Consider the following 26906-nt stretch of genomic DNA (forward strand, 5'->3'; position numbering starts at 1 on the left):
GACATTTTGGGACCCAGAATTTTTGGTCATATTTTGCTGCAATATAGAGATTTCCTCTTTCAGAGGCAAAAAATGAATTGACCAGACCTGTTAGGACTAAAATTTGTTTTTATTATCTTAATGGAGATTTTTTCTATTGTGTCCTTAATTCAGGGAGTTTGTTAAGAGATTCCACTGTATGAAATAATTATGTGATTAAAAAATAGTCTGAAACTGTTACTTCTATGGCTTCATGACCTATGGCATCTTAACTATGACTATTGGTCTGTCTTGCAAATGTTTTAGAGGAATAAAGAGAGTTTAGCTAAGTTTTAAAATTTGCAAGTTACATCCCACACTGTAGAAAGTTCAGCTACAATACAAGTCACTGTGTACATAGAACATGTTCCAAACTAAAAGAAGCCAAAATTTTATCTTGTGGCAAGCTTATTTTGTATATTCCCACCCTATTGAATTTTGTAAGAAAGATTCCTACACAGGCACAATGTGCAGGACATTTTAGGAATAATTCCTACACCGCAAGAAGATGTCTTACTCTCAGTGTGTAGGAATCCTTTTACAAAATTTAACAGTGTGGGAATATTCCTACAAAATTCTGCAAAAATTCTCATTATGGCTCTACAGAACCTCCTTACTACACAAGTATAAATTCCTTCCTGCACTTTACTTTACCCCAAAATTATGGTTTCTTATTTAATTTGGAATATTTTGTAGAGAGTTCAACTACAAACAATTTGCCCTGTAAAGAGTTCAGCTACAAACAAGTCATCCTATAGACAAGCAATTCACGCTGTAAAGAGTTCAGCTACATCATCCTGTAGAGTATTCAGCTACATACATTAGAAGTCACTTGTAGAGAGTTCAAGTCAAAGCGTGAGAGAGTTCATGTGATAATTTCATTATTAATTTTAATGAAAAAAATTCCATGAACAAAAATAATTCAGCTATGGACTCTTTCTCCTTTCTGCAGTAAAAAACAAAGACAAATAAAAGAAGACTGAGTATATAAGTAAAAAGAAGTGATATCTAACCACACAACCAAAGGGTCCGGTACGGCCCTTCCAAAACACCAGGGTGAAAAAGATGCGAAATCTAAAGTGGTTGCCAAGAAATGGCTGTGATAGCAGGTTAAAGGTAGAAAAGCAGACACACATCTAGGAAGAGATGTCTATAATTTATTAAAAGAGAATTGATTTTAGTAATTAGGAAACCTAATAATTTCAATTAAAACACGAATTTTGAAGTTTAGAGATTTCCATAAACAGTTGAAATTGATTCAGACAGCTAGCATCATGACGTGTTCCTATTTCAAACTGAATGTATTTCCGCACACCACCTACAGTATGTTTGAATGGTGGCCACATGTATTTTTACACCACGTAAACTGAGGAATCAGGAGTGCATCATGGAATTTGATAAGTACATTAGCTAGCTTCTACATAGTGTCATGTGTTTGATTTAGGATATTCTGTTAGAGTATTATTTTTGACTTTGAATACACAAAAACCTCTTGAGGACAAAGTACACATATAATTTATGCATAGTTAATACAGCACATGCCGTTACAAATCAGTAAAGCTACGTTTAAATATAATGCTTGTTACTTCTATTACTCATTCTTTAATTTATCCATCAAAGCCTTCTGATGCTTTAGTACTGATTCTACTTGACGCTCCATTTGTTTGATACGATAGTGTATATCCTTCACTTTATTGTCTTCTTGGTTTTCTCTCATTTCTTCATGCTCTTCACCTTGAATGTATGGTGCAAATTGAGCTACGATGAAGTTCCAAAGACTATATGCTCTGTCAGTGATGGAAGCTGATCCCTTAATTTTATAAGACGTTGGAATTATTTTCCCTTTCAGTTGCCTTGGAATATTTGGATCCAGCTCAAGAAATAGCTGTATTTTCAATTTTGCTTGATGCAGCAATGCATCTTTCTGTATGTTGCCAATGCTACCAACTGAAATACCAATGAGTAAGTTTACCAGCGTTATAGTAAGTACCACCGTCAATACCAGTGCAACGGCGTATGTGGACTTTGTATATAGCAGTGTACCATCATCTTCTCTCTCTGTAAGTCTTTGAAAATTAAAGCCACGGAGTGCTGCAATAAAAGTGTTATAAATAGCCAGTACTGGATCCCTATATTCAGGCTCTTCTCCAATAAGAATGTAAATTATTAGTCCAAATCCAATAATGTAGTACAAGCCAACCAGTAGTGCTTTTGTAATTCTGAACAGTAAGTCATAGAACATGATAGTGTACAAGCCAAACACATCAAAATAACGAGAGAAAAGATTAAGAGCCACCCAAGCACACAAGAGAGCACCTACAGCAGCCAGCCAACGATTTTCTGGATTGGTAAGGATAAAGATGGCAGTAGAAACTACAGTGCCAAGTTCAACAAATGTATGGAACCAGTGAACAACCTTCCTTTGTCGAATATAGGAGATAAGTTGCAAAACTAAAATAATTATATATGCAAAGTTTACAAAAAGAGTGACACTCGCAATACCTACTTTTCCATCAAGACCGCAAGCTTCCCCGCCAGAGCATTTTATTTTATCCATATCTTTTGTACAATTACCAGTCAAATGATCTTGACACCTGGGGGGATTAGAAACAGCTATTAATATGCTTAATAGAATGGCAAGCACTGCTAGTAAACTAGCTCTGATTTGTATATACAGTCTGCCATAATTTCTCCATTTTAGATTTAAGAAAGTCAGCAGTAGTGGATGGACAAGAAGACATTTCCGGTTGTGTTGTAGCATGGTTTTTATTACCTTCAATGGGTTAGCATCATTTTTATCGGAGATTGTAAACAAAAGTTGTAAGTAATGTAATATGAACTGATACCAGTTACGATGGGGATGATAGGCCTTCATGTTTTTTCCATCCAGGAGATATTTGAAATCATATTGCTTCCAATAGCAAGGATGTTGTGGATGGAGCTGTGCAGAAGTTATGCTGTGGTCCATCACGGCCTGGGCAACATCTGGCAGTGTCTCAACAAGGTGAATCATTGGAGCTGGATGATTTGGTGAGGCTAAATCTAAACACTCTTGCCACCTACCATGGTTTACTGCCACAAGTGCCACGCTACTGTCCTTTTTAAAAACTGCAATGTCAAGAAAGCTTACTTGCTGTGCATTATGAGTTATTGGAACTCCATTGTCAAGAAGAAGCTTCACAACTGTAGAGTGACCATTTGTTGCAGCTAAATGCAAAGCAGTGTCACCATTATTTGTGACTAAATCTTTTTGAAATGGATGCCGCTTTATTAACTTTGCTGCAACATTCAAATGACCTCTGAAACTAGCAAAGTGAAGAGGTGTATAACCATCTACAGTGCTAACAATCATGCTACCTCGATCCAACAACATTGAAACTTGCTTTAGGCTTCCATGTTCAGCGGCATCATGGATTGGGATATGTGAAAACTTATCTGGTTTATTAATGAGGTATAAGGCGTTTGGAACCTCAAGAATGAAAGCCAACAGATTTGCATCATTCGCAGTAGCGGCTAGGTGGATAATAGTTTTTCCTTTCTTAGTGGATGCAGAAATGTCAATACCTAGGTCTTGTCTGTTCAGGAATTGTTCTGTTGTGTCAAAGTGACCCAAACTTACTGCCAGATGGAGTGGTATGTAACCTTCATCATCAGGATCAGAAATAATTGTAGATATATGTGGATGGTTGAGGATCAATTTGATGGTATCAATTTTATGGTATTTGACTGCAACATGAAGTGCATTTTGACCCTTATTATTCTTGATACTTGGGTCAGCTTTTGTAATCAACGTCTCGATTACCTTAACATCGCCTCCACTAATAATGGCTATGTGAAGTGGAGTGTTTCCATTGCCATCACTTCTGTTGACATCACCTCTATTTTCAAGAAGAACCTTAGCAGCCTCTGAGCAACCAAACATGGCTGCTTTGTGTAAAGCTGTCTGCTCATCATCATCATCAGCGTCAATGTCACATCCTTTACTTACCAAGAACTCAATTATTTTTGCTTTGTTTTCTTTAGCTGCATGGTGAAGGAGAGTAAACCCATGTTGACTCTTGCTGTGCAGTTTTGTATAGTCCTTTATCTGTTGTAATTCACTGAGTTTTCCTTTGGCTGCTAGTTCTTCCACTGTAGGTTGCATTACTCTTCTTCTAAATGAACTTGTTTCTTCTGGTATAGGATTATGAGGTGACCCCTCTTCTATTGCAAGAACATTGGTAGACTTGCTGATTTCTTCCATGGTACCCTGCAGTAACAGATTAAAAGTATTGATCTAACACAGTATTAATTGCTGCTAATATACATTACAATATAGCTGCTGCCATATGGACTTAAAAGTTCCACAATATACACTACTGACCTGTTTATGCTAGCTTCAGGCACTGTTACTTATTCAAATATAGTGAAAAACAAACTCTACTAAGCAGTTAGAAAATGTCTTGGATTTTATTGTGGTGAAGCAGTATAATGCATGGTCTATGCCATGTTGTGGATCAAATGTACTTCTTTCCTATGGTACAGGAAAATTCAAATTTATTTATTTATTTTTTTTTTTAAATTTATTAATGCTTTACAGCACAAGTGCTGAAGGTCTGTAGGACACCTGGTCCTACAGCCTGCTCAAAGACTTTAGCTACTTAAGGTGTGTTTGAAAAGTTGGAGAAAGGAGAAAAAATCCATGACTGTACCTAGGTAGCCTCGAACCTGCAGCCATCCGATTTACGCTCAAACACTTACAGGAGTCTACCAGGTGGTCAGGATGTTTTCTCCTTGTTATTTTCATGTAACTATATCCATAGGAATTCTAGAGAGTAACTCATTATCCCAAATGGCTTGTATCTGTCTGGCAGTGTTGTGTAGGGACTCTTTTGCATGCATGCATATATGCAACATACCACCATGAGGTCTATCATTTGAAAACACATATGTAGAGTAGTAAACAGTAGAATACAACTCTCTGGAATGCTACATATAAAAAAAAAAATCAAAACGCTGTTGATTGTGTGAAGAAGTGTACTATTTATTTTTGTAGTGACCAGACTGGCAATAAGGATTGTATGCAACTCAATTCACCAGACATGGGGCCAAGTACATGAGTACTTATACTTAACTACACTTAAGTACAGATTCGAAAGTACTTGTACTTTACTTAAATACTTTCTTAATTTCCCCAATGTACTTGTACTTATACTGAAGTACTTTGCTAAGTACTTGAATGTACTTGAGTACTTACGTACTTGTAAGTACTGCAAACATTGTATGTAGTTTGTACACAGTGGGTACATAACAAAATTGCATGAAGGTGCAGTGTACAATTCTTCTAGTGCTTTCTCTAACTTTACTATGTATCATGTAGCCACGATTAATGATGACATAGCATTCTGGCAAACAAAAACAATTCTGCTGCTTAAGTTAGCGCATTTTAAGAGTTTAAGAGATTAAATGGTTGACAAAAACCTGAAAGTACCAACCCCACTAGGTACACTTACATACTACAATACACTGAATACAGTATATATTTTGCTACAGCAAAATGTACTTGTACTTTACTAGAGTACTTCCAGCATGTACTTGTACTTTACTTAAGTACTCTCTTGGTTGTTGCTGGAGTACTTGTACTTGGAAAATTCAAAGGTACTTGTACTTTACTTAAGTACTTCAAATGTACTTGGCCCCATGTCTGCAATTCACAAGTAACATTCGATTCACGTGTGTACACATACCACACATGCCAATTTGCAAGATTTAATACACCTGTAATAAATGTAGTATAGCACTATGGTATACTGAGCTTACTGTAATCTTGTTCCAACTGAGTGAGTCATTCAATCTAATAAGTACGCTGAATTATTTAGATGCCACCAAACTTGACAGTATAGTGTAATAAAAGATCATGCCTTAATTTTTCTTGCATTTGACAACTGACAAACCATTTGCATGGTGTTATACCTCTCATTTAGCTGTAGAGTCTAAATCAAAGAATGGCATTTATTTATTATCTAATAAAAGTCAAACAGTAGTTCTTCTCGTCTACTTCTTTGCAGTATTGCGGTGTGACTGGTTTGTGGTTAGTATGGTGGCTTGCTTCAACTGCTGCTAATCCATGCCAGGTTACAATGTACAATCAGCCATACATGTTTAGTTTTTGGAATTACAGTCTTATCCTGTAGTAGGTATGGGTATGCTGTAGCTACCGTATGGAGGGAAACTTTGGCGCCGTTAAAATTTGGCGAATTACCATGAATTCGCCAAATTTTCCCCATCCAAATATTTTGGTGGCGAAGAAAATAGCAAACCAAGCATCAAACTAATCAATTTTCTACTAGACCAAGGATAGTGGGCCAGGCATGAAGCCAAGCCTGCCTCGACTACCTCACTAGGTAGCTAGTTGCTGTACACGTGGACGTGGTATCCTCAAACTTCACCTCGAAACGGGCGTGACAAGTAGCGACTACGATATTCACTATTCCAGAGGGTGTAGATCTACTGTCTTGTTAGTATTACCTTTTAGTTGGTAGCTGACTCCAGGCGCCGAACCGCTGAGAGGCGTGGCACTCGTCCAGTTCTCGCTTCAGGGCAGGCACAGCGATTAGTAATCTAATTAATTAAATAGGGCGTGCGCTTTACAAACAATTTGCCAAATTTTATTTCGCCAACAGTGATATTTTGCTTGTTTCGCCAAATTTTCCCCCTCCAAAGTTTCCCTCCGTACGGTATACTATCAGTTATTTCTGCATGACCAAGGGCATACACATGCAGGACACTCAGTTTCATTGTAACTGTACTAATAATAATAAATACTTAGGTTTAAAGGAAGAAAATCCATCCCTCCTGGAGGAGACTGAGTGTGGCACTCGACTAGACATTGGGTGGCCTATAGTTCGAATCCTGGGGTAGGAGGGATTTTTTCCTTTCTTTGGCCCTTTTCTGTTTCACCTTATTGTTAGCTAGGTTAAATAATCATTTAAAGTCTCCAGTTCTCATTAGGTTAGGTAATCCAAAGGCTGCAGCACATGTTGCTGTCAGACCCTCAGTGCTGGTCACTGTAAAGTACTAATAATAATAATAACTATGAAACTTAATATTAACTTACATGTAATGCAAGAATTTCTATATGTAAACATCACGAAAAATTATGTGTAGGATAAAAACAGAAGCCTTACTGGTATTAATAATAAACCAATTTTATGCAACTCAATATAGTTCAAATTGCTTTTTCCTCATTTTAGACAACTTCTTAAAAGTGCACCCATTTCAAGTTTGGTTATTCCCTTAATCCTCGTTCATTACAAAGCAACTCAACAATAAACTTTATAGCATTTTTTGATAATTTGCACAGGCATAAATATCGACATGTCTCATAAAAAATAAGATAAATACCATTTGTGACCCAATTTGTAAAAAGTACCTTTTCACACACAAAGTTTGATCCATTTTTTGGATTGTGAAACTTTGTAACTTTAATTTGTATATCTGGTTTTAATTGATTGAAATTTCCATGAACAAAGCTACAGTTTTTGGCCACATTATTTTCATATAAAGAGAAAAACATAATCACACTAGGTTATGACAATTCTTATGGTATGGGTCTACAGTAGTACGTATGTAGTTAAATGGGCAAAAGGATGAAATTCTTATGCTGGACTTTCTGACATGCTCAGAAATCTGTTGCCTTATACATATGCAAGACAAATATAGAAATTCAGTTCCAAACATACAAGGTGTTGGTGCTTCTCATAATTTTGTCTGTTTATAGCTATACTGAGGAATAGTTAATGTGTGCCAAAAATTATACATAAGAAAACAAAAGAAACACAACTATTGATACAAGTCTGGATCTCATCCTCTTTTGTCGCTACACATTACATGTGATGATGAAGACTTCAGTAACAGCCACTATACAGACATTTACCAGTATTTACGTAAACTACTTATCTATCACCCTCAACGGTAGCATGAAGCAGTGATTAAATGAAACTATTCCAATAGTAGTGAACAAAGTAACCTATACAGTAATAATCCCCTGAGTGTTATTTAACAACACATGCATATATGCTGGCCAATTTGAGATGTACATAAAGAATTCATTTTTTGTCACAAGTCCTCAAAAGAGTGATTCTGTTTTGTGTTGAACATAAGGCCATATAAACTTTCTCACCCCCACCTGCCATTGCTGTTTTCCAGGAACTTTTGTAAGCATACATATATATCCAACACCTGAGAACATACTGTACATATCTAACTTCCCAGCAAGCTAAGTCAGCCACACCTTGAAGTTTGATTGAGTCTTAATTGATACATGAATCGAACAATGAACATTTTCACCATGCATGCGAATGACATTTGTATTAGAAACGATTAATGTGCACTTCTGACATAGAATCACGTTCCGATATAATTTTTAAAGAAGTAATGCAAATGACAAGTGTACTCGAAAAAAAAAAAAAAAGATGGAAAATAGATTCTATCTGCATGTTACACCACACACTTAATTATGCCATGGGTTTTAGTATTAAATTTCGTCATATATCCAAATAACATTGATTTACATCAAGTTGGTTGTCAAATACATTGTTCAGCATATCTAGCACATGTTTCTGAATAAAGCCCACCTGGTCACCTGGAGTGTATCCATCATCTGTAGACCTAAAAGACCACCATTAAACAGAAAGAAATACAGTGGAATCTTAGTTATCTAGACCCCACTTATCTGGATTCTCGGTTAACCAAACTATGAAGTGACTGTATTAGGGTAGTGAAAATACAAAAATATCTACTAATGCATGTTCTTTAAATTTATTTATACACAGTTTCAGAGATATGGACTTTATGGACAATGGACCACCCCTGGTCTGAAGGGGTTCAGAAAACTGAGGTTCCACTGTATGATGTGAGAATCACCGTGCAATAGTGACCATCACTGGCTGGTGAGGTAACTGTCCTATCCATTTCTGTGTTTGCTTGATAGTATCAGTAATCTCTTGCTCTGAACTGATGTGATGAGGAAGGTCAGACATCAGCCCACACAAATGTATCTGTACACAACAAACTTTATAACCTGTTATATGCTTTAACATCAATGTATGGATAATGAGGATCTCAATTGTATAAGAAGATAAACAACAGCGGTACGTATCTCAAGTATTATCATCTGCTTTCTTCAAAACAATCTTCTCCAATAACCTCCCTAATGGAAGTGTATGACCAAATTCTGAAGCATGTAATGGAATTCTATTTACACGAAGAATTTAAATTTTATGGGCTGCCTTACATTATTGAAGTATTACAGTTGCCAAAATTTGTTTGGCTAATAAAGTAAACAAACTGTACCTTATTTGTACTTATGCACTGTTTATTCACAAGTTCCTCCAAATTTCTTGCTCTATATAATTCAACATTAGTTATGGGGAGTGACCTGAGTAGTCTAAGCTACCTCGGATGTTCAATTCCAATCTTGTTTTTAATCCAGCTCTCTTTAAGACTGTCTAACTTTATCCCATGATTGTCTTGTGTTTGCTACAGTGTGACATGTACACATAACATACATGCTGACACATACTCACATATCAAAGATTTGTGCACATGCAACATACAGATCCCATACTCACGCACCCATGCACACACACACACACACCCTCACACACACACACCACACACACACCCATGCACGCACGCACACACCCACCACACGCACACACACACACACACACACACTATACACAACACACACACACACACACACACACTATACACAACACACACACACACACACACACACACACACACACACACACACACACAACACTCTTACTTGTTTTTCTTTTTCGCTGCCATTAGAGTTGTTATTGAAATGGTAGAGATGTTTGAGAAATGTAAATTGTTCCTGAAACATTAGACACATCAGAAAAAAATTGAGTAACACAATGAAGCTAATTATTCAATGATGTATGCAAAGAAATTGGTGTAACATCTCATTCACACATTTTATAACATCGCAATGCTCTTCAAACTGCTAATATAAAAGCATCACCAAATGATTGCACATATACAAACATATTACATGTATCTTACTTCTGTGAATGGATCACAAAATGGGTTAGCAGTGGAAAAGAAATCCAAGTCAATATCCAATATCCAGTGTTGAGCACCATCAAGCAATTTTATTGCTTTCTCATTAGGTGAATCATTTTTGTCATTCTCAATTCTAGCCCTCTTAGTACTTGGCACTAGGTCCAACTCACTGTTACTACTGAATGACACCACTACTAATGGAATAGTGTGTACATTGTCCAAGTCTTCATGAGGTGAATACAGTAATTCACTGAGAAAATAGTCTTCAGCGAGAGTGGTCCTATAATCATTGTAACAAGCAGCACACAATGTAGTTTAGTTCACCATCAACAATCAAACTAGTACATTGGACATTATTGGGATAGTTTTCCTAATCAATAACTAATTTTTGATTACATAATGTATGTGAAAACTGAAGAGGTAGATGGCCTTTCTCCATTGTAAAACATCTATCAACTTTAAAATGTGATATGATTCTATTATGTATACACAATCAGTATCTGATGGACTGCAAAAAATATTTGTTTGATAATAATAATGCTAGTAAAATGTGCATATTTTCCTCTATGAGTTATCAATTGATCTTGGCTTGACATAAAGTTTAGCATTTTTATCAAAAGTAGTAGCTAGTTATGGCTACTCCACAAGGTGAGGGGGGGGGGATTTTCCCCAAATGCCCCATCCTGGATCCGCCATATGGCCTGTTCTGTTATTTTAAACTGATTATAAAGACAGCTACCATTTATTTTACATATATTTCAGGAATAAAGTGGTAAGTATGTGGTAACATGTAGGCTAAGCTGAGTTCTGGAAATTTTGTATTACTCACCACAATAGGACAAAAGTTTAGTAACCTATTCCTTGAACACTATTGTAATACTGCAAAGAAATTAGAAATCCATTAGAATTTTGGATAAATTTCCTATTCAGATATTCGGAAATTCAGAAATCATGCAAACTACGTATGTGAATTCTTGCTGAGATGGCCACATTTATATTTAGTATAATACCTTAACTTTCCACTGGTTTTATGTCGACCTACTCCTAAAGTATAGCTACCAGCATGTATTTGACTAGCCCAGTCCATCTTGTACCAGATAATGGCAGACAGGTGACCAGCATACACCGCTGGAAGGATCCAGTCTCCAATTGAAATTGTCTCAAACAGAATCTCTTTGTTGTAGCAGTCATCAGCCAGTATGTCAGGCAGTAACAGATCAGGATGAGCATCAAAATGTACTAGAACAGTTCCAGTAAATGGTAAATGACGAGAGCCGATAGCGCGATAAATGTGGGGTAATACTTCATGATGATCCTCACAAACATACACTGGTATCTTTGGCCAACGTCTTAACTTGACATTTTCTGCCATTTCAAGATAATAAAAGAAGATCAACTTGAAGACAAAGCTTGCACCGAGTCTAGAAAATAAAAACATTAAAAATATATTTTTGAAGCATACAAAAGTCTGCTTGCATACACAGGGAAGGTACAGAAATTTGAAAATGTGGTTCCACCTGCAGGTACAGCCTAGCTAACTATGATAATTGTGATAGTAAAAAACATGCCTCAACGTTGTTTCAACTGAATACTTGAGGCCATTGTAAAAAAGATTGAAGGATTCTTAAAAGGGGGTTTCCAGGACTCAGATGCAGGGGTCTGGGGGACAGCCCCCAGATGCTGGTAAGGTTTTACTTTTGTAATGCTTGAAATTATTTTAATAAAACTTGATGCTTAAACAGATTAGTTTTTGATCTACTGATGCTCACAATGAGCCTTATCCACAATGACGTTTTATGACATCACGAGAATAAAAATGGCCACGATAGTTGGGGACTGTTATACAGGCGCTTATGGAGATAAATTTTTGATCACTCATATTTCAGCTAGGCATGGAGATATTGACCATTAACCGACAGGTATGGTTATAAAGTAACAAAGCTATTGTAAATGTACGCTATTTAGAAGAAAAAAATTAAAACATGACTAGAACTCAATGCCTTCTTTCCTGGCTGAAATATGAGCGATTGAAAATTTATCTCCGTAGGTGCCTGTATAACAGTCTAGGGCTGAGCGATACTACCGTTTTAGTGATATATCGCAATATTTTGAAAGTATCGATATCACGATATTTTGTTATTAACTATCATGATACCATGCCTGTACATTACTGTCATTAAAAATCCATTTGTTATGCAGCACTTGGCTAAGAATCCTTGTAAATGATGAAGTCCATCCATCTGGTTTCCCCTGCAGAGAGGTGTGAACACCATAACAACCTCAAAGAATGCGTTACAATAACTGTTACTGTAAACAAGGATGATAGTGGCTAGTTTGCTATCACCTATAAGGACTTCCTGCAGGAATGCTGAGCAATACACTATGTGGCACCAGCTATGATTGACTTATTTGTAATTAAGTATCATGAACTATTCAGTATCGTGAATAGTGGCTTTAGTATCGATCGTGATACTAAAATGGCAGTATTGCTCGGCCCTACAACAGCCCCCCAACTATCGCAGTCATTTTTATTCTCGTGATGTCATAAAACGTCTTTGTGGATAAGGCTCATTATCATCTAATGCCATCACATTCTGAGCACTTCTTTAACTTCTGCAATGCAGAAAATGCAATGGTGTTTTGACTAGCTTTTCACTTTTACCAGAATCGAAAGGGCACAATACTACATATATCCAGTCTATCTTTGTGTGGTAAGTATGCAGTCTCATTAAATCATGCAGGATCAATGCTTTCTGTAGGAAACTTGAAAGCTCTGGGTAAAATGCAATGGGACTTTAGTTATTAAAACTTCTCAGTCTTCATCTGAGTTAAAGCCTTCTTCCAATAAAGCTATGGAAACTATATGCCACCCTTGTAGCTACTCTGAACCTAGCTACAAATGAATTGCAGCAGGGCTAATATAGCTAGTTGAATTTATAGTTATGTAGTTGGATTTCAACGTTTAGCAGGAGCGGTGGAGCAGGCCAAAGTGTGAGGGGGCCAACTGTGACAGTGAAATTGACACAATGGAGTATGAAGTGTACAACAGATATGAATGTTATCCATGGGGATCTGGGGGCTTGCCCCAGGAATATTTTCATATTTTATAAGCCCTGAGAGAGTATTTTAAACTATTTTACTATGTTTTTGCAAGTAGTTACTTAAACTTTTAAAGAAAATGTAAGAACTACTGTTAAATTAGAATAGTCGACTGTTCTATTAGAGTAATTGGCTGTTTTATTAGAGTAATTGACTGTTCTATTAGAGTAGTTGACTGTTCTATTAGAGTATATTGATCTTTCTTGCCCCATAAAAGTGGGGGGAGAGGGGGGGAATGGTCCCAGTTGTCACTAATTTATACCCAAACCATTCCAGAAACCTCCAAAATGGTAGGCTTTATAGAATGGCTAGGCAACTTACTGATTCTTCCTTAACTACAACTAAACCGCCCCATAGGATATAACACACATTATACTCACCAATATTCATCAGCTAACAGACACTATCACTTTTCCCTGCAGCAAAACTTAAGGAGTACATCCTAAGTTTTAAACTTCTAGTTAATGCCAATCACTTAAACTGGTGATGGTAGCAGTTCAATGAAGGACAAATGCCAAGTATGAAGAAGCAAAGAGTTGAGTAGAATCAGGGCCACCCACAGGGGGGACATCTGGGACATTTGACCTGAGCCCCAGCCTGAAGGGGCCCCAGGAGGCCCCATGAAGGGCCCCTTGAATACCTGTTTAAAATATCGATATACTCTAATAGAGCAGTCACAGCATTCTTCAGAGGAGCAGTGTAGCAAGCTTATAAATAAGGAGATATGGGTAGCTATTGTCATTATCAGCATGCAATGACCTTTTTTTTTTGGTCTTCAACTTACAGCTTGGGTGAAGTTGTCATTCAGAATGGAAACCTCTTTGCCCCTGGGGCCCCACTTTAACTCTTTGCCCTGGGCCCCTTAATTCTCTGGGCGGCCCTGAGTAGAATTATTATGGTGAGCTGGCTAGCTAAATAAGGTAGCCATATTAGATAGATAAACCTACTGTGATCTATCCTAGACAATTTATAGATGGGGGGAGGGATATTTGACTTCCAAATTAAATGTTTCAGGTGGTCAAGGCCCTTGATTCCATGGAACCTTTGGAATCACCACTCACCTTCCCCCACCCCCCCAAATTACTTCGTTATGTACTAAAACAAAGCTCAAATCAATAAAACCTATACACCCTGTGTCAATCCTTTGTGAGACATAGAGACTTACTGATATACAAACCCATGCTTAGTCATCAGGAAATATGATTGTGCAATACAATGAGAAACTACCGTATTTCCTTCTTGGTTAACTGCCGTACCTTCAATAGTAGCCACACTTGAGTGGTGCCACAATCGATTTGGGCTTTTGAGTATCAAGTGGTGGCTGATTTTGAATAGTCACCACATTAATTTTGGAACTTAGGTAATATATGTCACAGCATTTAACCAGGTAAATATGGTACGTATGGCTTATCAAATCTGTAACCACCACAGGGATGGAGGAAGTTGTTGATGTAAAGGAAACTAGTGGGACTGCATGGAGTCGGAAAATAGTCTTCATAAGCTAGTTGGGTTTTTAATATATGGGTATAATATAGTAAAGATTAAAAAAAATAAAAATGTCTGGTATAATTAACCTTGAGTTTTGTTGGTAGGTGAACTATGTGTTCTACGTAACTATCCCAACATGTTTATATGTGCCAACTCCAACAAATATAGCGTAAGTGACCTATTATCGAACGGTACCTATTATCAAACATTAAAATAACGTTACGTATTCAGAAGTTTACAATATTATTCCGCATACTTGTAAGGTGTTTATATGGAGAATTTCAATAGTGTAGCCTATTCTTAATGAGCTTTCCATCCTTTAGAGTTTATGTGTGGACATCACAGCAGTCTTGATACTCATCACCACTGACGATGAAACCAAGAAATACAATCCAGGAATTGCTGTGAAAGAAGTACAACTCGATGGTGACTTTGGCGGCAGAATTGGCCAACTGTTAATCATTTTCCACGAAGACTGTACAGAAGAGGTTGTTGTAAACAAGGGTGATAAGACTGTGTTATTGTTCGTAATGTGCTGCATTTAATACTAATTGATTCGCCGTTATAACTCACAAATGCATGCTTGTATCAAAACTATACTTCAGTTACAGTATCATGGTACTTCAGTTAACACGTTAATATAATAATCAAGAGTCACACGTTTTACACCAATTCCTTACCTTCCACAGCATCCAATGTGCAAGTAGCCAACAACTAAGTTTCCCGCCATTTTAGATAGTTTTTAAACCGAGGTTGACTGCATCAGATGAGCTGCAAAATGGGTGGAAGGCGGGCAAGATGGTGTTCAAAAATTGAAAAGGAAGGTGCAAGAATGAATTAGGCCAAGTTTTGGGTTGTTGAGGTCTCAAAATTGGCTAAAACGAAAGGAAATTCTCAGTAGAGGTACTTATTCAACACCACAGAGCTGTACAGCCACATACAGTCATCCCCAGGCTGACCAGAGCTCCATTAAGGCCCCATACCACACGTACGGATCGCCACTGGGCTTGGCAAAAGCAGCCAGCAAAACCAGACCACTCAAGTCTAGCTGACTTTGATTGTGGAATTAGATAGTTTATTCATGTAGCTTTGCGTCCTGGGTGAAAAATCGAATCTGCTGACATGGGCGATAATACTGGTTTTGTCAGACTGGGTCACATATGTGGGACATGCACTAACCTTTCTACGAAACATTTTTACTGTTATATTAGAGTATTTAACTGTCCTGTTTGGTATGGTAGAGATGTTAGAGAGTAACACAACACACACATTTAGAGCCGACCAAAATCTGGTGATGGCTACCAGAATGGTTTTTCCACGCCCATACACACACCAAACAAACCAGATGGCATGCAAGACTAGTCTGAAGAGCTCTCAGAAGCTGAACTTCAATGGAAGCAATTCAACTTCAGCTACTCTTGCAGAGGTAACTTGACAATGACGCAAACAGACGTATTACCTGATCACGTGGTAAAATCCAACTTATTACTTAAAACTTCAGAGCATTTACGTGCACCATGCTATGAATAGAATGTACCTTTTTCAAGTCCACGCCCCTTCCATTGGCAGTGACCGGCCTTCAGATGAAAGCGTAGAAACTGTAAGCGCCTATTAATATAATTTATAAATTTATGGAGGCGCTTGAGATAAATGACTACTTAAAAGTGATGGAAAACAATCTATGAATCATGCCCCTTCCTAAAAACTACCCTGTGGCCAGCGGTCAATCTAATTCCGCCACTTCTAGCCAGCGAACTCTCAATAGCAGATATGTGGTAGGCAAGAAACTGGGAAGCGGACATTTTGGAACGGCATTTCTAGTGACCGACATCAAAGCGAACAACGAAAGGTAAAAAAGCGACATATAGACAGTCGATAATTCGAAAAACGCTTTTGATAAGGAGGTGCCTGTAGCAATTTGTGATAATTAATGTGTTGTGTTATTTAGAAAAGTACTAAAGGAGATTTCAGTGGGCGACATTAAACCAGACGAAACAGTGGACGCCGTGAAAGAAGCACGACTACTGGCTAAGGTTTTGTGTTGACATCACTGCCTCACGTGAACTTTAACCCCCCACCCCCTCACAGCTAGATAACCCATTCATCGTGAAATTTCATGACAGTTTCTTGGAGGATGAAAAATTTTGTATTATCACTGAGTACTGTGAGGTATGCATCTAAGTAGACTGTTACGGGGGTCTGCCAATGGTGTGCATCACTGGGTGAAATATTGTACTTTTCTCAGGAATCTGATGGCCGACGATGTTCTATAAACCCCGAATGTTCCACACAAATTTAGTAACATCTACAGGGCCATGAACATTGTCTACATCCTTGAAATATTATTCCCAGGGGTTCTGGGTATTTGAGAAGGTATCCGAAGGGTGTCAGTATGCTAGTACATTTTATAGGGTACAGAATAACTGCTTAAATAAGGATATGTGGTCCTGCTGAACTTATTGTGTGTGCTATATGTAAAAATACAATACATGCTTGCTTGTACAGAAGAGTACTGTACATGGTATAAACAATACACATGTACAGGAAGATAATGCACACACGCTCTACTTGTATCCATACTGCACATTTGTGGTGCTCACTGCTCACTCACATACACATGTGTGCAAATAGATACAGTACATGTAGTATGTACATCATGAACAGCACAGGGACATACACCTGCATACACACACAAACTACACAGTACCCAGTTAAGAGCTAAGAACAGAATAGTGTGTCTGTCTGTTATTAGGGAGGTGACCTTGATTTGAAGATTCAAGCTCGTAAAAGTGCTGGGAAAATGTTTGAAACATCACTCATTCTTGATTGGTTTGTTCAGTTAACAAACGCAGTCAGATACATTCATGAAAGGTGCAGTATACATGAAAAGTAATTACCACTTGAATTCCTTAATTCTTGCAGACGTATATTACACAGAGACTTAAAAACAAGGTATGTACAATATTTACTACACATGGCAGTTAATTACTTTCTATAATTTAGAAATATATTTCTGAAGAACAATCACATCAAATTAGGTAGGTGTGGCCCTGTACCAATACTCAAATCATACACTGCTGATTGCACGAATCTTTAAACATTGCGAGACGCATGCGTGTGTGCGCACACAAGATTTAAAAACATTTTGTTTCATGGAACAGGTTGCTGATGTCGGGGACTAAGATTCTCAATGTAAGCAACTTGTTCCGTGAAACAAAACATTTCAATTCTTGTGTGCACATAAATGCATGCGTCATGCAATTTTTAAAGATTCGTGCAATCAGCAGTATTGTCTGTTTTCAATGTCCGTACAATGAAACTTGTGTATTAAGGACACCTTGGGACAGACAAAAAGTGTCCCAGGTCTGGTTACGTACATGCTAAGAGATTCTTGGGACCAATGTCAAGTGCCCAGGTTACACAGGTATCCTCATTTTCAAGTGTCCTGATTAACAGGTTCCACTGTGGGTGGTCATATACGCAAAGGCGCATAATGCAGATTTAATTTTTCTGTGCAAGCAAGTAAATTTCAGCAATTTGTTTATCATTGTTGGGTACATTTATCAATGAGCTAATGTGTACAAATATTTCGTATTTGCATAAGTGCCTGTGACATCTGTGTAGTGTTGACATGTTTTGATTCCTTCATTCATACACATAAATGTAGTAAGCACAGTGGAACCATTCACTCTGTAGTAGAGAGTTGTGTGACAATCATGTCCCAATATATTTGGTGCAGTGAAAAGCAATTTTTCAGGTCACTGTATTGAGTGGGTAGCTGGTCCTTTGAATGCATATAACGCATTGTATACAATCACTGGACTGGACTACTGGACTCAGGTATTTTCCCTTTTTAAACCAAATATTTGGGCAACTGGTTGTAAGTATGCCATGTAGTTAGACCACTCCCCCACACATCCACACACACACAAAAGAAAGGTGTGATCATGCCAGACTTGTCAACATTGCCCAGCTTCAGCTATATACAGAGGTTCTAAAAGTTATTGTACGTCAACAAATCTAAAACAGAAGTCACCTGCTGTAATTATAGTTTAAAGTTAAAAATGAATCAATTTGATTGGTTGAAATCTTGTGCAAGTGATTTCACTTGTTATTGCTGTCGTGCAAAAACTATAAAACCCTTTTATATCAGCTATGGAATAGCAAGACAGTTAACTGTCACCACTTAATTTACCATAACTTTAACTTGTAGGATACATGGTTACTACAACACTACATACACATGTACTGTATGGTTTATACTTCATGATAAGACAAACGATAGTCGTACAATAGAGATTATGCCAAGAGAGAGAATTGCACACAATCCTAAGATAATTAACAGACAGTGCTGTAGCAATAGCTACAACCAGTTTCCCAAACATGTACCAAAATGAAAAACAAACAAAAAAGAAACAAGTCCACTAGTCCAGTCCAGTGGTTGTATACAACCTTTGGGATTTCAAATTAGACAGATGACCTTAAGAAATAGCAAGATATATCAGTAAATTTTAATTTCAGACTACCTCTTTATAATTATGTAACTTGCAAGAAGGGTGGCATTATCATTCATCCCAGAGGAGCACTACTGTATTTGGCTATGCAAGTTGTAAAAATAAAGTACTTTTAATTATTGCTCACCAGGTGATTTTGGTATATCACGGATTCTAATGGGCACGTCTGATATGGCAACCACATTTACGGGCACTCCTTATTACATGAGCCCTGAGGTGTTAAAACATGACGGCTACAACTCAAAATCTGATGTCTGGTTGGTTACATGTCATGTTAGTATTGGCTTCAGAGTGTATTCTGTTACAAGGTCACTGGGAGCTATTCTATATGAACTGTGTACATTAGAACACGCCTTTCAGGCTCAGGTTGGTGGTATTTTAAGTTTGGTAGTTGTTACTATGATGGTGTGTGTTGTTTAGTCATTGATGGCTGTTATGTATAAAATTGTTGAGGGCGAGTCCCCACGGTTACCCGATCACTTTCATCCTGACCTTAAAAAGTTATACTCCAGGTTTGTATAATTTGTTGTATGTCTGTGTGTGTCTGGTTTATGTGTTAGTTCGTGTGTAGTGCATGTGTTCATGTACAGCTGATGTCCTTGTCGTAGACTTGGTAACACCACCACTTTTCCACTGTGTGGTAGAAACCAGGCAGGATTAAGGGGATTCCCTCATGTGTGTCATGTATGTATGGTAGATCACTGTTCCACATGTGCATGCATGACAGAGTAATGAACAAGGATCCTCAACAAAGACCCAGCGCTACTGAAATCCTTCAAGATCCATTCATCAAAAGACACTTACAAGTATGTATGGTTTGTATAAAGAATGAAAAACACACACCATCACTCAGGATCTTAGTCATAAGATGTCCATCAAGCTAACGATATCAAAGAAGGAAGAAACAGCTGAAGAGGCAGAAGCTATTGCAAGAGCTTTGTTAGTATTCTTGAACTGATCTCTTATGTTTAGTGTCTTCAACCATTTCCACCAGGAATCCTATGAAGAAGAAGCAACTGTTACAAGATTCTGACAGTGCTAGGGTGCTGTCTCCAAGGTGATTGTGTAATGATTCTTGAGCCACATATATCATATTTATATGTGACAGAGAAGAGATGAAGTTAAGAAAAATGCAACAAGCAGATATGAAAGCTGCAGAATTAAAGTTTGTGACATACCCATACAGTGTAGTAGCCTCTGCTTAATGGCTTTTTAAGGACCCTCCAAATCTGGGACTCACATGTGTGTACACTGCATGCATGCACGCACACACAACACACACACACACCCATGCACACAAGTAAGGACAGTCCCTGGGCGCCTTAACAGGAAGAACCACCAATATCCATTGTCTGCTCTACTGATGTTATCTGAAACTTGTCATGTAGCAAAGCTACAAGACAGAGTGTCTCAGAAGCCAGAAAACGATACAAGGAAAGAAAGTTAAAAGAGGTGTGCATTTTTAAATTCACCACATCAGTGCCATATGTCCCTTCGCAGGCAAGGGTAGTCGCTCCATGGGTGGATGAACATCCTGATGTCTTCAATGATCCAAACTTTTCAGTCTCTGTTGCTCCTAATAATGATCCTAACTACTCAGTGTCTGCTGATACTAATGACGACACCTTTCTTGACAACATGGAAGTCTCATTGCCTCGGGGCAAATATGCTGATGTGAGTTGGTGTTTGTAGTACTAGTGGACTAACTGAATTGCCCTTGTGTGTAGTAACCTTGAGACCCTATCGCAAATGTAGTCTATTTTTTGCTATTTTTAAATTGTAAAATAATTAATTTGTTGTTAGTAATAAAATTTAGAAGAGAAACTTTGGCAAGTAATATTGAGTGAAGGTTTTCTAGAATGCATTTACCAAATGTTAAAGATTTTCACCAGTCTTTCCATGGAAATGTTGTGCTGGTTAAAAACACTTAAATTCGTAATTAGTTATGTACATGTTGCCTGAAGGCTGTTATAACTACATATTCATACCGGCCCTATTACATGGCTCAACCCAGAATATTAAGCTGGGTGGGGGGTAAGCCGCTTCGGATTCTAGGGGGGTCTGGTGCTCCCCCAGGAAAATTTTGAAAATTTAGGCATAAATATACTCAATTTTGGTGAAATTTTACTGTGATTTCATTGAATATTGACTATTCGATTATACAACTTTGGGATCAATTAAACCTTTCCATTTCTCAAGGCTTTAGGTATAAACCTTGGGGGGGATAGCTAACCCAATTAATGTATTAGTGTTCTCATTCACTCTACAAAGAGTCTAGAGAGAAATTTACACATTGTACTACATGTTAAAAATAGCCAAGTGCACGATAATGTTCCAGTACAAGGGCAACAACTTGTGTAGTTATCACCCTAGCCCCAAATAAAGGTAACAAGACCATACATATTGAATCATGGTCTTAAAGGTTGCAGTAAGCACTGAATCTGTCTTATCTATGTAGTCTAGCTGGCTTGCATAATTGCTAGATTACACTCCATGTACAGTCCGTGCACTAATTTTATTCAGACTACTCCAGTTGGCAATGGAAGTAATCATGATGTGCTGGTGGAAACTATGGAGAGTATGGAGCTAACTGGTGGAGGGGTGGGGCTAGATGCAGCCAATCACAGCCTTGCACATGCTTGGAGCAAGCAGGACACTATCCCGGATGATCCGATCGCAGCAGAAACACACTACACTGAGGTCAGTAAGGGACGTGGGTTGTAGCTTTTACTCGGTACAAAACTTATTGACTAAACATGTACATAGTTCAGGTGTACTGAGCCCTCAGCCCATGCTTGAAGTTATTTCCCAGGCAACATAAGAAGCACTGGAATAACGTACAAAAACTCATGATAAACAGTGAAACATCAGAAATTAGTTTATTGGTGTCATTTTAAAATATTGGATTAGCATTTACACGTTTTCACTGACTATATTGAACTTTTTATAACCCCATTAGCATTATTTTGTGTGCTACAAAACTTATGTAGAATCTGAATTGGTGATCAACACATTCTACTGTGCAAGTATTATCAGTTTATCAGTGAAACTAATGTATGTAGTACATTGACACCTGTCATAGCAGCCAGCCACCTGCTTATGAAGGCCACTGCTGAGCCATTTTTAATCCCTCAAAAAATTTGTGGGTAGAGTAAATGTATCAATTCTAACAGTACGATGATTTTGAGGATGATGACTTTGAAGATGACAGTGATTATGAGGAATCAGAGGTTAGCTCACATGACTAGTATGATGTAATGATGACATCATAATAGGATGATTATGAAGCACTAGTAGAGTGTATAGAAGGTGCACTGGATCTTCCGTCTGATTCAGGTCACTTGTATTGTGATTGGCTGAATATCATGTCACTCTTCGTTTTCAGATGGTCCCATTACTCCTGAGGTGTTACCAGGAGACAGTAACCCCTTCACGCCATTAGCAAGAGATCAAAAGATCAAATCATTCACATCGTATCCTTGTTGTGTTTGAATAATTATGACTACTGAAGATCTGCTTTATCAAGTGGTATACTAAACTAGTAATAGTTTAGTAGTTGATTTACTAAACAAAAGTTTTGTTATGTGTACCATGTAACAGTAAACTGCAGTGTTTGAGGCTGGTTTCATTTTAGTAGAAAACTGTTCACCCTATGTGTAGATGTGCTTTTAAAGTGTACCATGTGTTCTATTAGAGTGTTTTAAGGTATCCATTTTTACATGGCCATTTCATATGTATGCGTGTTCCTTAGCTGGTGTTAGGCAGTGCATAGCTATCTATGGAGAGGAGAAATTCAGAAAGGTGTATCATTATTTACATGAGGCTCGCAGTAGCGGCAAAGATGAGGTTACCATCATGACCGAACTAAAGAGCATCGTCAATAACGTACGAGACTGCTTCCTCATTGATCAACTAATCTTCTTGGAGAAACAGCAATAACTTACCACATGTACATTGACTACCTTATAATTTATTTTTGTGAATTTCTTCTGTCAGTTTTCATCCTGAGCTGAAAATTTGTTATACCGAAAATAATAAAAATATATAAATGAAAAACATGTTTTTAGACAACTGCATAACAGTTCCCCAGTGTTTGTAAACCACTGAAAATGTAACATGTCAAAATTAAACTACTGAAAGAATATGATACATAGACTACTGGTCTTGTTTGTGGAGGTAATCTGTTGCTAATAGCGACACATTCTTGGCACCAATACAGCTCATCTCCATGGCACTAGAGATATGTTCTATGCAGTTAACATAGTACACACCATCACTGAGAACAAATGAGCCAAGATTCTCAGGAACATTGTACTCAGGGTAAGCATTTGTCCAGTCAACAACAGTGTGGTCGGTATATTCTGAAAAGATGAGGTTTAGTTGGTCTTCAGTCAGAGGTTCAGATGAGGCGACACGATAAACCTGTGCTGTATCTATGGTGGCTGCCTCTTGTGCATTGAGGCTGACTGGATATTGTACATGAATGGTTTGGAAATCCACTGGTGGATTTTTCATTTGGGTTGTAAGAATCACTTGGGGTAAGGCTTTATGTTCACCTGCACCAAAGAACTTGGGGTTGAGTTTTCCATGTACCAAGTTAGCAACAGTCCTGTGGAATTTCAGCTTTTTAATGGAGGACCAGTTGTCTGTATCGAAGCCAACAAATTCTATGTCGCTGGTTTCTAAAGGACATGCTACGATAACAGCATCCCAATATTCTGATTGGCCAACTACTTCATCCTCTGTGTAATTCAAGACAAAAGATGGTGATGTTTTATCTGGAGTAACCACACGAGATACCTTGGTAACACGTGCATTGTGTACCTCAACAGCAGATGTTTCCAATGCTTTCATAGGTACTTGGAAATTCCCTCCCACAATTGTATACAAATTCTCGGCCTCGGCACCAGCAATGGAAACAGCCCCCACCATTGCAGTAATATCACTGATATTTTGACTATAGATATTCCTACAGATTCCCGATACGAGTTCATTCACCATTTTGCTGCCCCAGCCAAGTTCCTTCAGGAAATGTTCATCGGCAGAGATTTGTGTGAGATGGTAAAACGAGTCATTACCCATGGCCATTGCCTTTGTCATAACAGCAGGGTCAGTGAATGTCTCACCCTTACGCTGCATATCATATATGCCAGTAAAATTTCTCCATTGCTTGTGCATGTATGACAGCATTTTAAAAATGCCAAATCCATACCTCCACAGCAGTGTTAAAGTGGTCACCAAGGTAGAAGCAGTAGATTGGAATACAAAGTGAATTCCATCAAATATAGCAAATTTATCATCAGGCACCATTGCCTTTTTCAAACCTACAAGCACAAACAATTGAGTATTGAATCTTTAATTAATGTACTTACCAAATTTCTTTGTCAATGCTCCCATGTAAAGGCTCTTCTTGTTGCAAATAACCGCCCCCGCTTCATATTTCTTCCCTGCTAGTTCTACGACTTTGGCTCTCCCACCAACCTCACCGTCTCCAAACACGTGCAGTTCTACTGATGACCCGAGCAGCTCTCGGAGGAAATAAGCTGTAGATGCGCCACCCACTCCATAACCAATGATGGCTATTTTGCGCGTCTTCTTCAGTAGCCTCTGCACAACTGGGTACAATGACTGATCGTTCTCACTAAAGAAAGATCCTACTAGAGGGATTGACCTTAAAATTGACAGGATAATCCACAGCATCACCACCTCTGGCCAAAAGCTAATTTCGTGCCCTCCGATCCTCGGGGGGCGCTTATCGATTTATTTGCGCCCCTCCACTACACGAGTCCCCTCGGTGCTTTGAAGTTGACACAGGAAACCTGATTAGCGGTTTGTCATCTAAACAGATTTATAAGCCTCAGAAATCCACTTGACTAGCTTTTATGTTTTTGGTCGAGTGAACTTAATATTCTAATGGAAAATTTACACACTTGATCTTTGCTAATGAAAACGCAAATTGTTTTGAATTCCAGCTAGCTACTACTGTACAAATTATTATTTTTTTTTTACTACTGTACAAATTATTACTGGTCTAGCTTGTGCAGATAATCTTTTGTTAATAGTGACACATTCTTGGCACCAATACAACTCATCTCCATGGCACTGGAAACATGCTCAATACAGTTAATGTAGAACAGGCCCTCATTAAGAATAAACGTGCCACAATTTTCAGGTACAACATACTCAGGGTACGCCATCCAGTCCACAGCTGTGTGCTCAGTGTATTCTGAAAATATGAGATTTAACTGATCTTCAGTCAGATGTTCAGATGAAAAGATTTTGTAAATATTTGCAGTGTCCTTTGCAGCCACTGCCTTTGAATGATCAGCCTTCTGTTGTTCAGTATAATCAACAGGATAGTTTAGACCTATGGTAGTGAATTTCACAGCTGGCTGTTTCATCTTAGTCGTGAGAATTGTTTGGGGAAATGTATGGTTGCGAACATCAGTACCAAAGAACTTGGGATTGAGTTTTCCATGTATAAAGTTAGCAACAGTCCTGTGGAATGCTTGCTTTTTAATAGAGGTCCAGCTACCTGTATCAAAGCCTTCAAATTCAATGTCACTGGTTTCTAATGGACATGCAACAATGACAGCATCCCAATATTCTGATTGGCCAACTGCTTCATCCTCTGTGTAATTCAAAACAAAAGATGGCGAGGTTTTGTCTGGAGTAACCACACGAGATACCTTGGTAACATGTGCATTGTGTACTTCAGCAGTAGATGCTTCCAATGCTTTCATAGGTACTTGGAAATTCCCTCCCACAATTGCATACAGGCTGTCATCCTGGGCACCAGCAATGGAGACCGACCCTACCATAGCTGTTATGTCAGTTATATCTTGACAGTAGTTGTTCCTGCAGGCTCCAGATACAATTTCACTCACTATTCTATCTCCCCAGCCTAGCTCTTTCGAGAAACACTCTTCGGCTGAAACTTGTGTTAGACGATAAAACATGTCATGGCTTCCCATTGCCTTCACCATAGTAATGGGATCTGCAAAGGATTTACCTTTACTTTGCAAGTCATAAATACTTGAAAACTGTGTCAAGAGATTGTTCAGATATATTTGTAACTTTCGTAGCCCAAACCCATACCTCCATAACAACTTTAACTTGGATATCACTGAAAATGCACTTGACCGGTACAAAAATTTTACTCCATCAAATATACCAAGATATCCGTCCGGTAATTCTGCTTTCTTTAGGCCTGTAAATACAATCTATGATGGCATACAGGCAAAGATAGAGTCACAACTCACCAAATTTTGCAGACAAGCCGCTCATGTAGCGGTTCTTTTTGTGAATAATCGACGCCCCCGCTTCATACTTATTCCCTACAAATTCTACCACTCCAGTCCTCCCGCCAACTTTGCCGTCTCCAAACACGTGCACTTCCACTGAAGATCCCAGCAACTCGTGAAGGAAGTAAGCTACACTCGAACCACCAACTCCATATCCTATTATAGCAACTTTTCGGGTTGTCTTGAGTGGCTTTTCTTCAACTGAATACAACGACTCGTAATCCTCCTTGAAAAAGGACCCCAAGAAAGGGATGGCCCTTAAAATGGACAAGGCAAAGCTCCACATAATTTCTGATCTATTTGCTGACTTGACTGCGCTATCACGTTCGTTAAAAAACAGAGGTCAAGGTCTAGCTCCGTAATCCTTCGTGTTTATACGCAACGAAACCCAAAACCACTATGCATTATT

General features: G+C 38.2%; 5 protein-coding genes across 8 annotated transcripts; 1 reads left to right on the forward strand and 4 right to left on the reverse strand.

Moving 5' to 3' along the window:
• Positions 1 to 1466: 1466 nt before the first annotated feature.
• On the reverse strand, positions 1467 to 7048 carry LOC136264360 (transient receptor potential cation channel subfamily A member 1-like). Of its 4 annotated transcripts, none has more exons than XM_066059087.1 (2): positions 6526 to 7048; positions 1467 to 4267 (listed from the first exon to the last, which is right to left on the reverse strand). In XM_066059087.1, exon 2 carries the CDS (start codon positions 4259 to 4261, stop codon positions 1610 to 1612), a length of 2652 nt encoding a protein of 883 aa, XP_065915159.1. In that variant the 5' UTR covers positions 4262 to 4267; positions 6526 to 7048; the 3' UTR covers positions 1467 to 1609. The 4 variants fall into 4 exon arrangements, with proteins under 4 accessions (XP_065915159.1, XP_065915161.1, XP_065915157.1 ...); XM_066059089.1 differs by having other exon boundaries at positions 5818 to 7048; XM_066059085.1 differs by lacking the exon at positions 6526 to 7048 and adding an exon at positions 4917 to 5786.
• Positions 7049 to 8513: 1465 nt separating this feature from the next.
• On the reverse strand, positions 8514 to 16313 carry LOC136264373 (UPF0489 protein C5orf22 homolog). The gene is made up of 8 exons (XM_066059104.1): positions 16217 to 16313; positions 11103 to 11513; positions 10093 to 10372; positions 9833 to 9904; positions 9455 to 9537; positions 9352 to 9403; positions 8923 to 9056; positions 8514 to 8667 (listed from the first exon to the last, which is right to left on the reverse strand). Exons 2-8 carry the CDS (start codon positions 11462 to 11464, stop codon positions 8544 to 8546), a joined length of 1107 nt encoding a protein of 368 aa, XP_065915176.1. The 5' UTR covers positions 11465 to 11513; positions 16217 to 16313; the 3' UTR covers positions 8514 to 8543.
• Positions 16299 to 23249, forward strand: LOC136264367 (serine/threonine-protein kinase Nek11-like). The gene is made up of 20 exons (XM_066059098.1): positions 16299 to 16528; positions 16628 to 16712; positions 16768 to 16848; positions 17432 to 17550; positions 17602 to 17631; positions 17683 to 17717; positions 19324 to 19450; positions 19502 to 19559; positions 19614 to 19705; positions 19921 to 19999; positions 20047 to 20132; positions 20188 to 20250; positions 20302 to 20358; positions 20582 to 20645; positions 20694 to 20867; positions 21717 to 21893; positions 22367 to 22423; positions 22469 to 22529; positions 22579 to 22666; positions 22955 to 23249. The coding sequence occupies exons 1-20, from the start codon at positions 16368 to 16370 to the stop codon at positions 23130 to 23132; spliced, it is 1872 nt and encodes a 623-aa protein (XP_065915170.1). The 5' UTR covers positions 16299 to 16367; the 3' UTR covers positions 23133 to 23249.
• Positions 23199 to 24976, reverse strand: LOC136264372 (prenylcysteine oxidase-like). The gene is made up of 2 exons (XM_066059103.1): positions 24566 to 24976; positions 23199 to 24517 (listed from the first exon to the last, which is right to left on the reverse strand). The coding sequence occupies exons 1-2, from the start codon at positions 24891 to 24893 to the stop codon at positions 23349 to 23351; spliced, it is 1497 nt and encodes a 498-aa protein (XP_065915175.1). The 5' UTR covers positions 24894 to 24976; the 3' UTR covers positions 23199 to 23348.
• Positions 24977 to 25173: 197 nt separating this feature from the next.
• On the reverse strand, positions 25174 to 26879 carry LOC136264370 (prenylcysteine oxidase 1-like). The gene is made up of 2 exons (XM_066059102.1): positions 26456 to 26879; positions 25174 to 26403 (listed from the first exon to the last, which is right to left on the reverse strand). Exons 1-2 carry the CDS (start codon positions 26781 to 26783, stop codon positions 25217 to 25219), a joined length of 1515 nt encoding a protein of 504 aa, XP_065915174.1. The 5' UTR covers positions 26784 to 26879; the 3' UTR covers positions 25174 to 25216.
• Positions 26880 to 26906: the final 27 nt, after the last annotated feature.

The sequence above is a fragment of the Dysidea avara genome, chromosome 8, assembly GCF_963678975.1.
Source record: "Dysidea avara chromosome 8, odDysAvar1.4, whole genome shotgun sequence".
NCBI classification, from domain to species: domain Eukaryota; kingdom Metazoa; phylum Porifera; class Demospongiae; order Dictyoceratida; family Dysideidae; genus Dysidea; species Dysidea avara.

Excerpts from the sequence above, each read along its gene's own strand:
- LOC136264360 (XM_066059085.1), bottom strand. The coding sequence starts at position 4,946 with ATGTGTTTTCAAATGATAGACCTCATGGTG. Across the intron at positions 4,268-4,916 it reads AAATGATAGACCTCATGGTG|GGTACCATGGAAGAAATCAG; the intron begins GTATGTTGCATA and ends CTGTTACTGCAG.
- LOC136264373 (XM_066059104.1), bottom strand. The coding sequence starts at position 11,464 with ATGGCAGAAAATGTCAAGTTAAGACGTTGGCCAAAGATACCAGTGTAT. Across the intron at positions 10,373-11,102 it reads AAAACCAGTGGAAAGTTAAG|GACCACTCTCGCTGAAGACT; the intron begins GTATTATACTAA and ends CAATGATTATAG. Across the intron at positions 9,905-10,092 it reads TTTGTGATCCATTCACAGAA|GAACAATTTACATTTCTCAA; the intron begins GTAAGATACATG and ends CTAATGTTTCAG.
- LOC136264367 (XM_066059098.1), top strand. The coding sequence starts at position 16,368 with ATGCCCCTTCCTAAAAACTACCCTGTGGCCAGCGGTCAATCTAATTCC. Across the intron at positions 16,529-16,627 it reads ATCAAAGCGAACAACGAAAG|AAAAGTACTAAAGGAGATTT; the intron begins GTAAAAAAGCGA and ends TGTGTTATTTAG. Across the intron at positions 21,894-22,366 it reads CAGAAACACACTACACTGAG|TACGATGATTTTGAGGATGA; the intron begins GTCAGTAAGGGA and ends CAATTCTAACAG.
- LOC136264372 (XM_066059103.1), bottom strand. The coding sequence starts at position 24,893 with ATGCTGTGGATTATCCTGTCAATTTTAAGGTCAATCCCTCTAGTAGGA. Across the intron at positions 24,518-24,565 it reads AGCATTGACAAAGAAATTTG|GTTTGAAAAAGGCAATGGTG; the intron begins GTAAGTACATTA and ends TTGTGCTTGTAG.
- LOC136264370 (XM_066059102.1), bottom strand. The coding sequence starts at position 26,783 with ATGTGGAGCTTTGCCTTGTCCATTTTAAGGGCCATCCCTTTCTTGGGG. Across the intron at positions 26,404-26,455 it reads CGGCTTGTCTGCAAAATTTG|GCCTAAAGAAAGCAGAATTA; the intron begins GTGAGTTGTGAC and ends TTGTATTTACAG.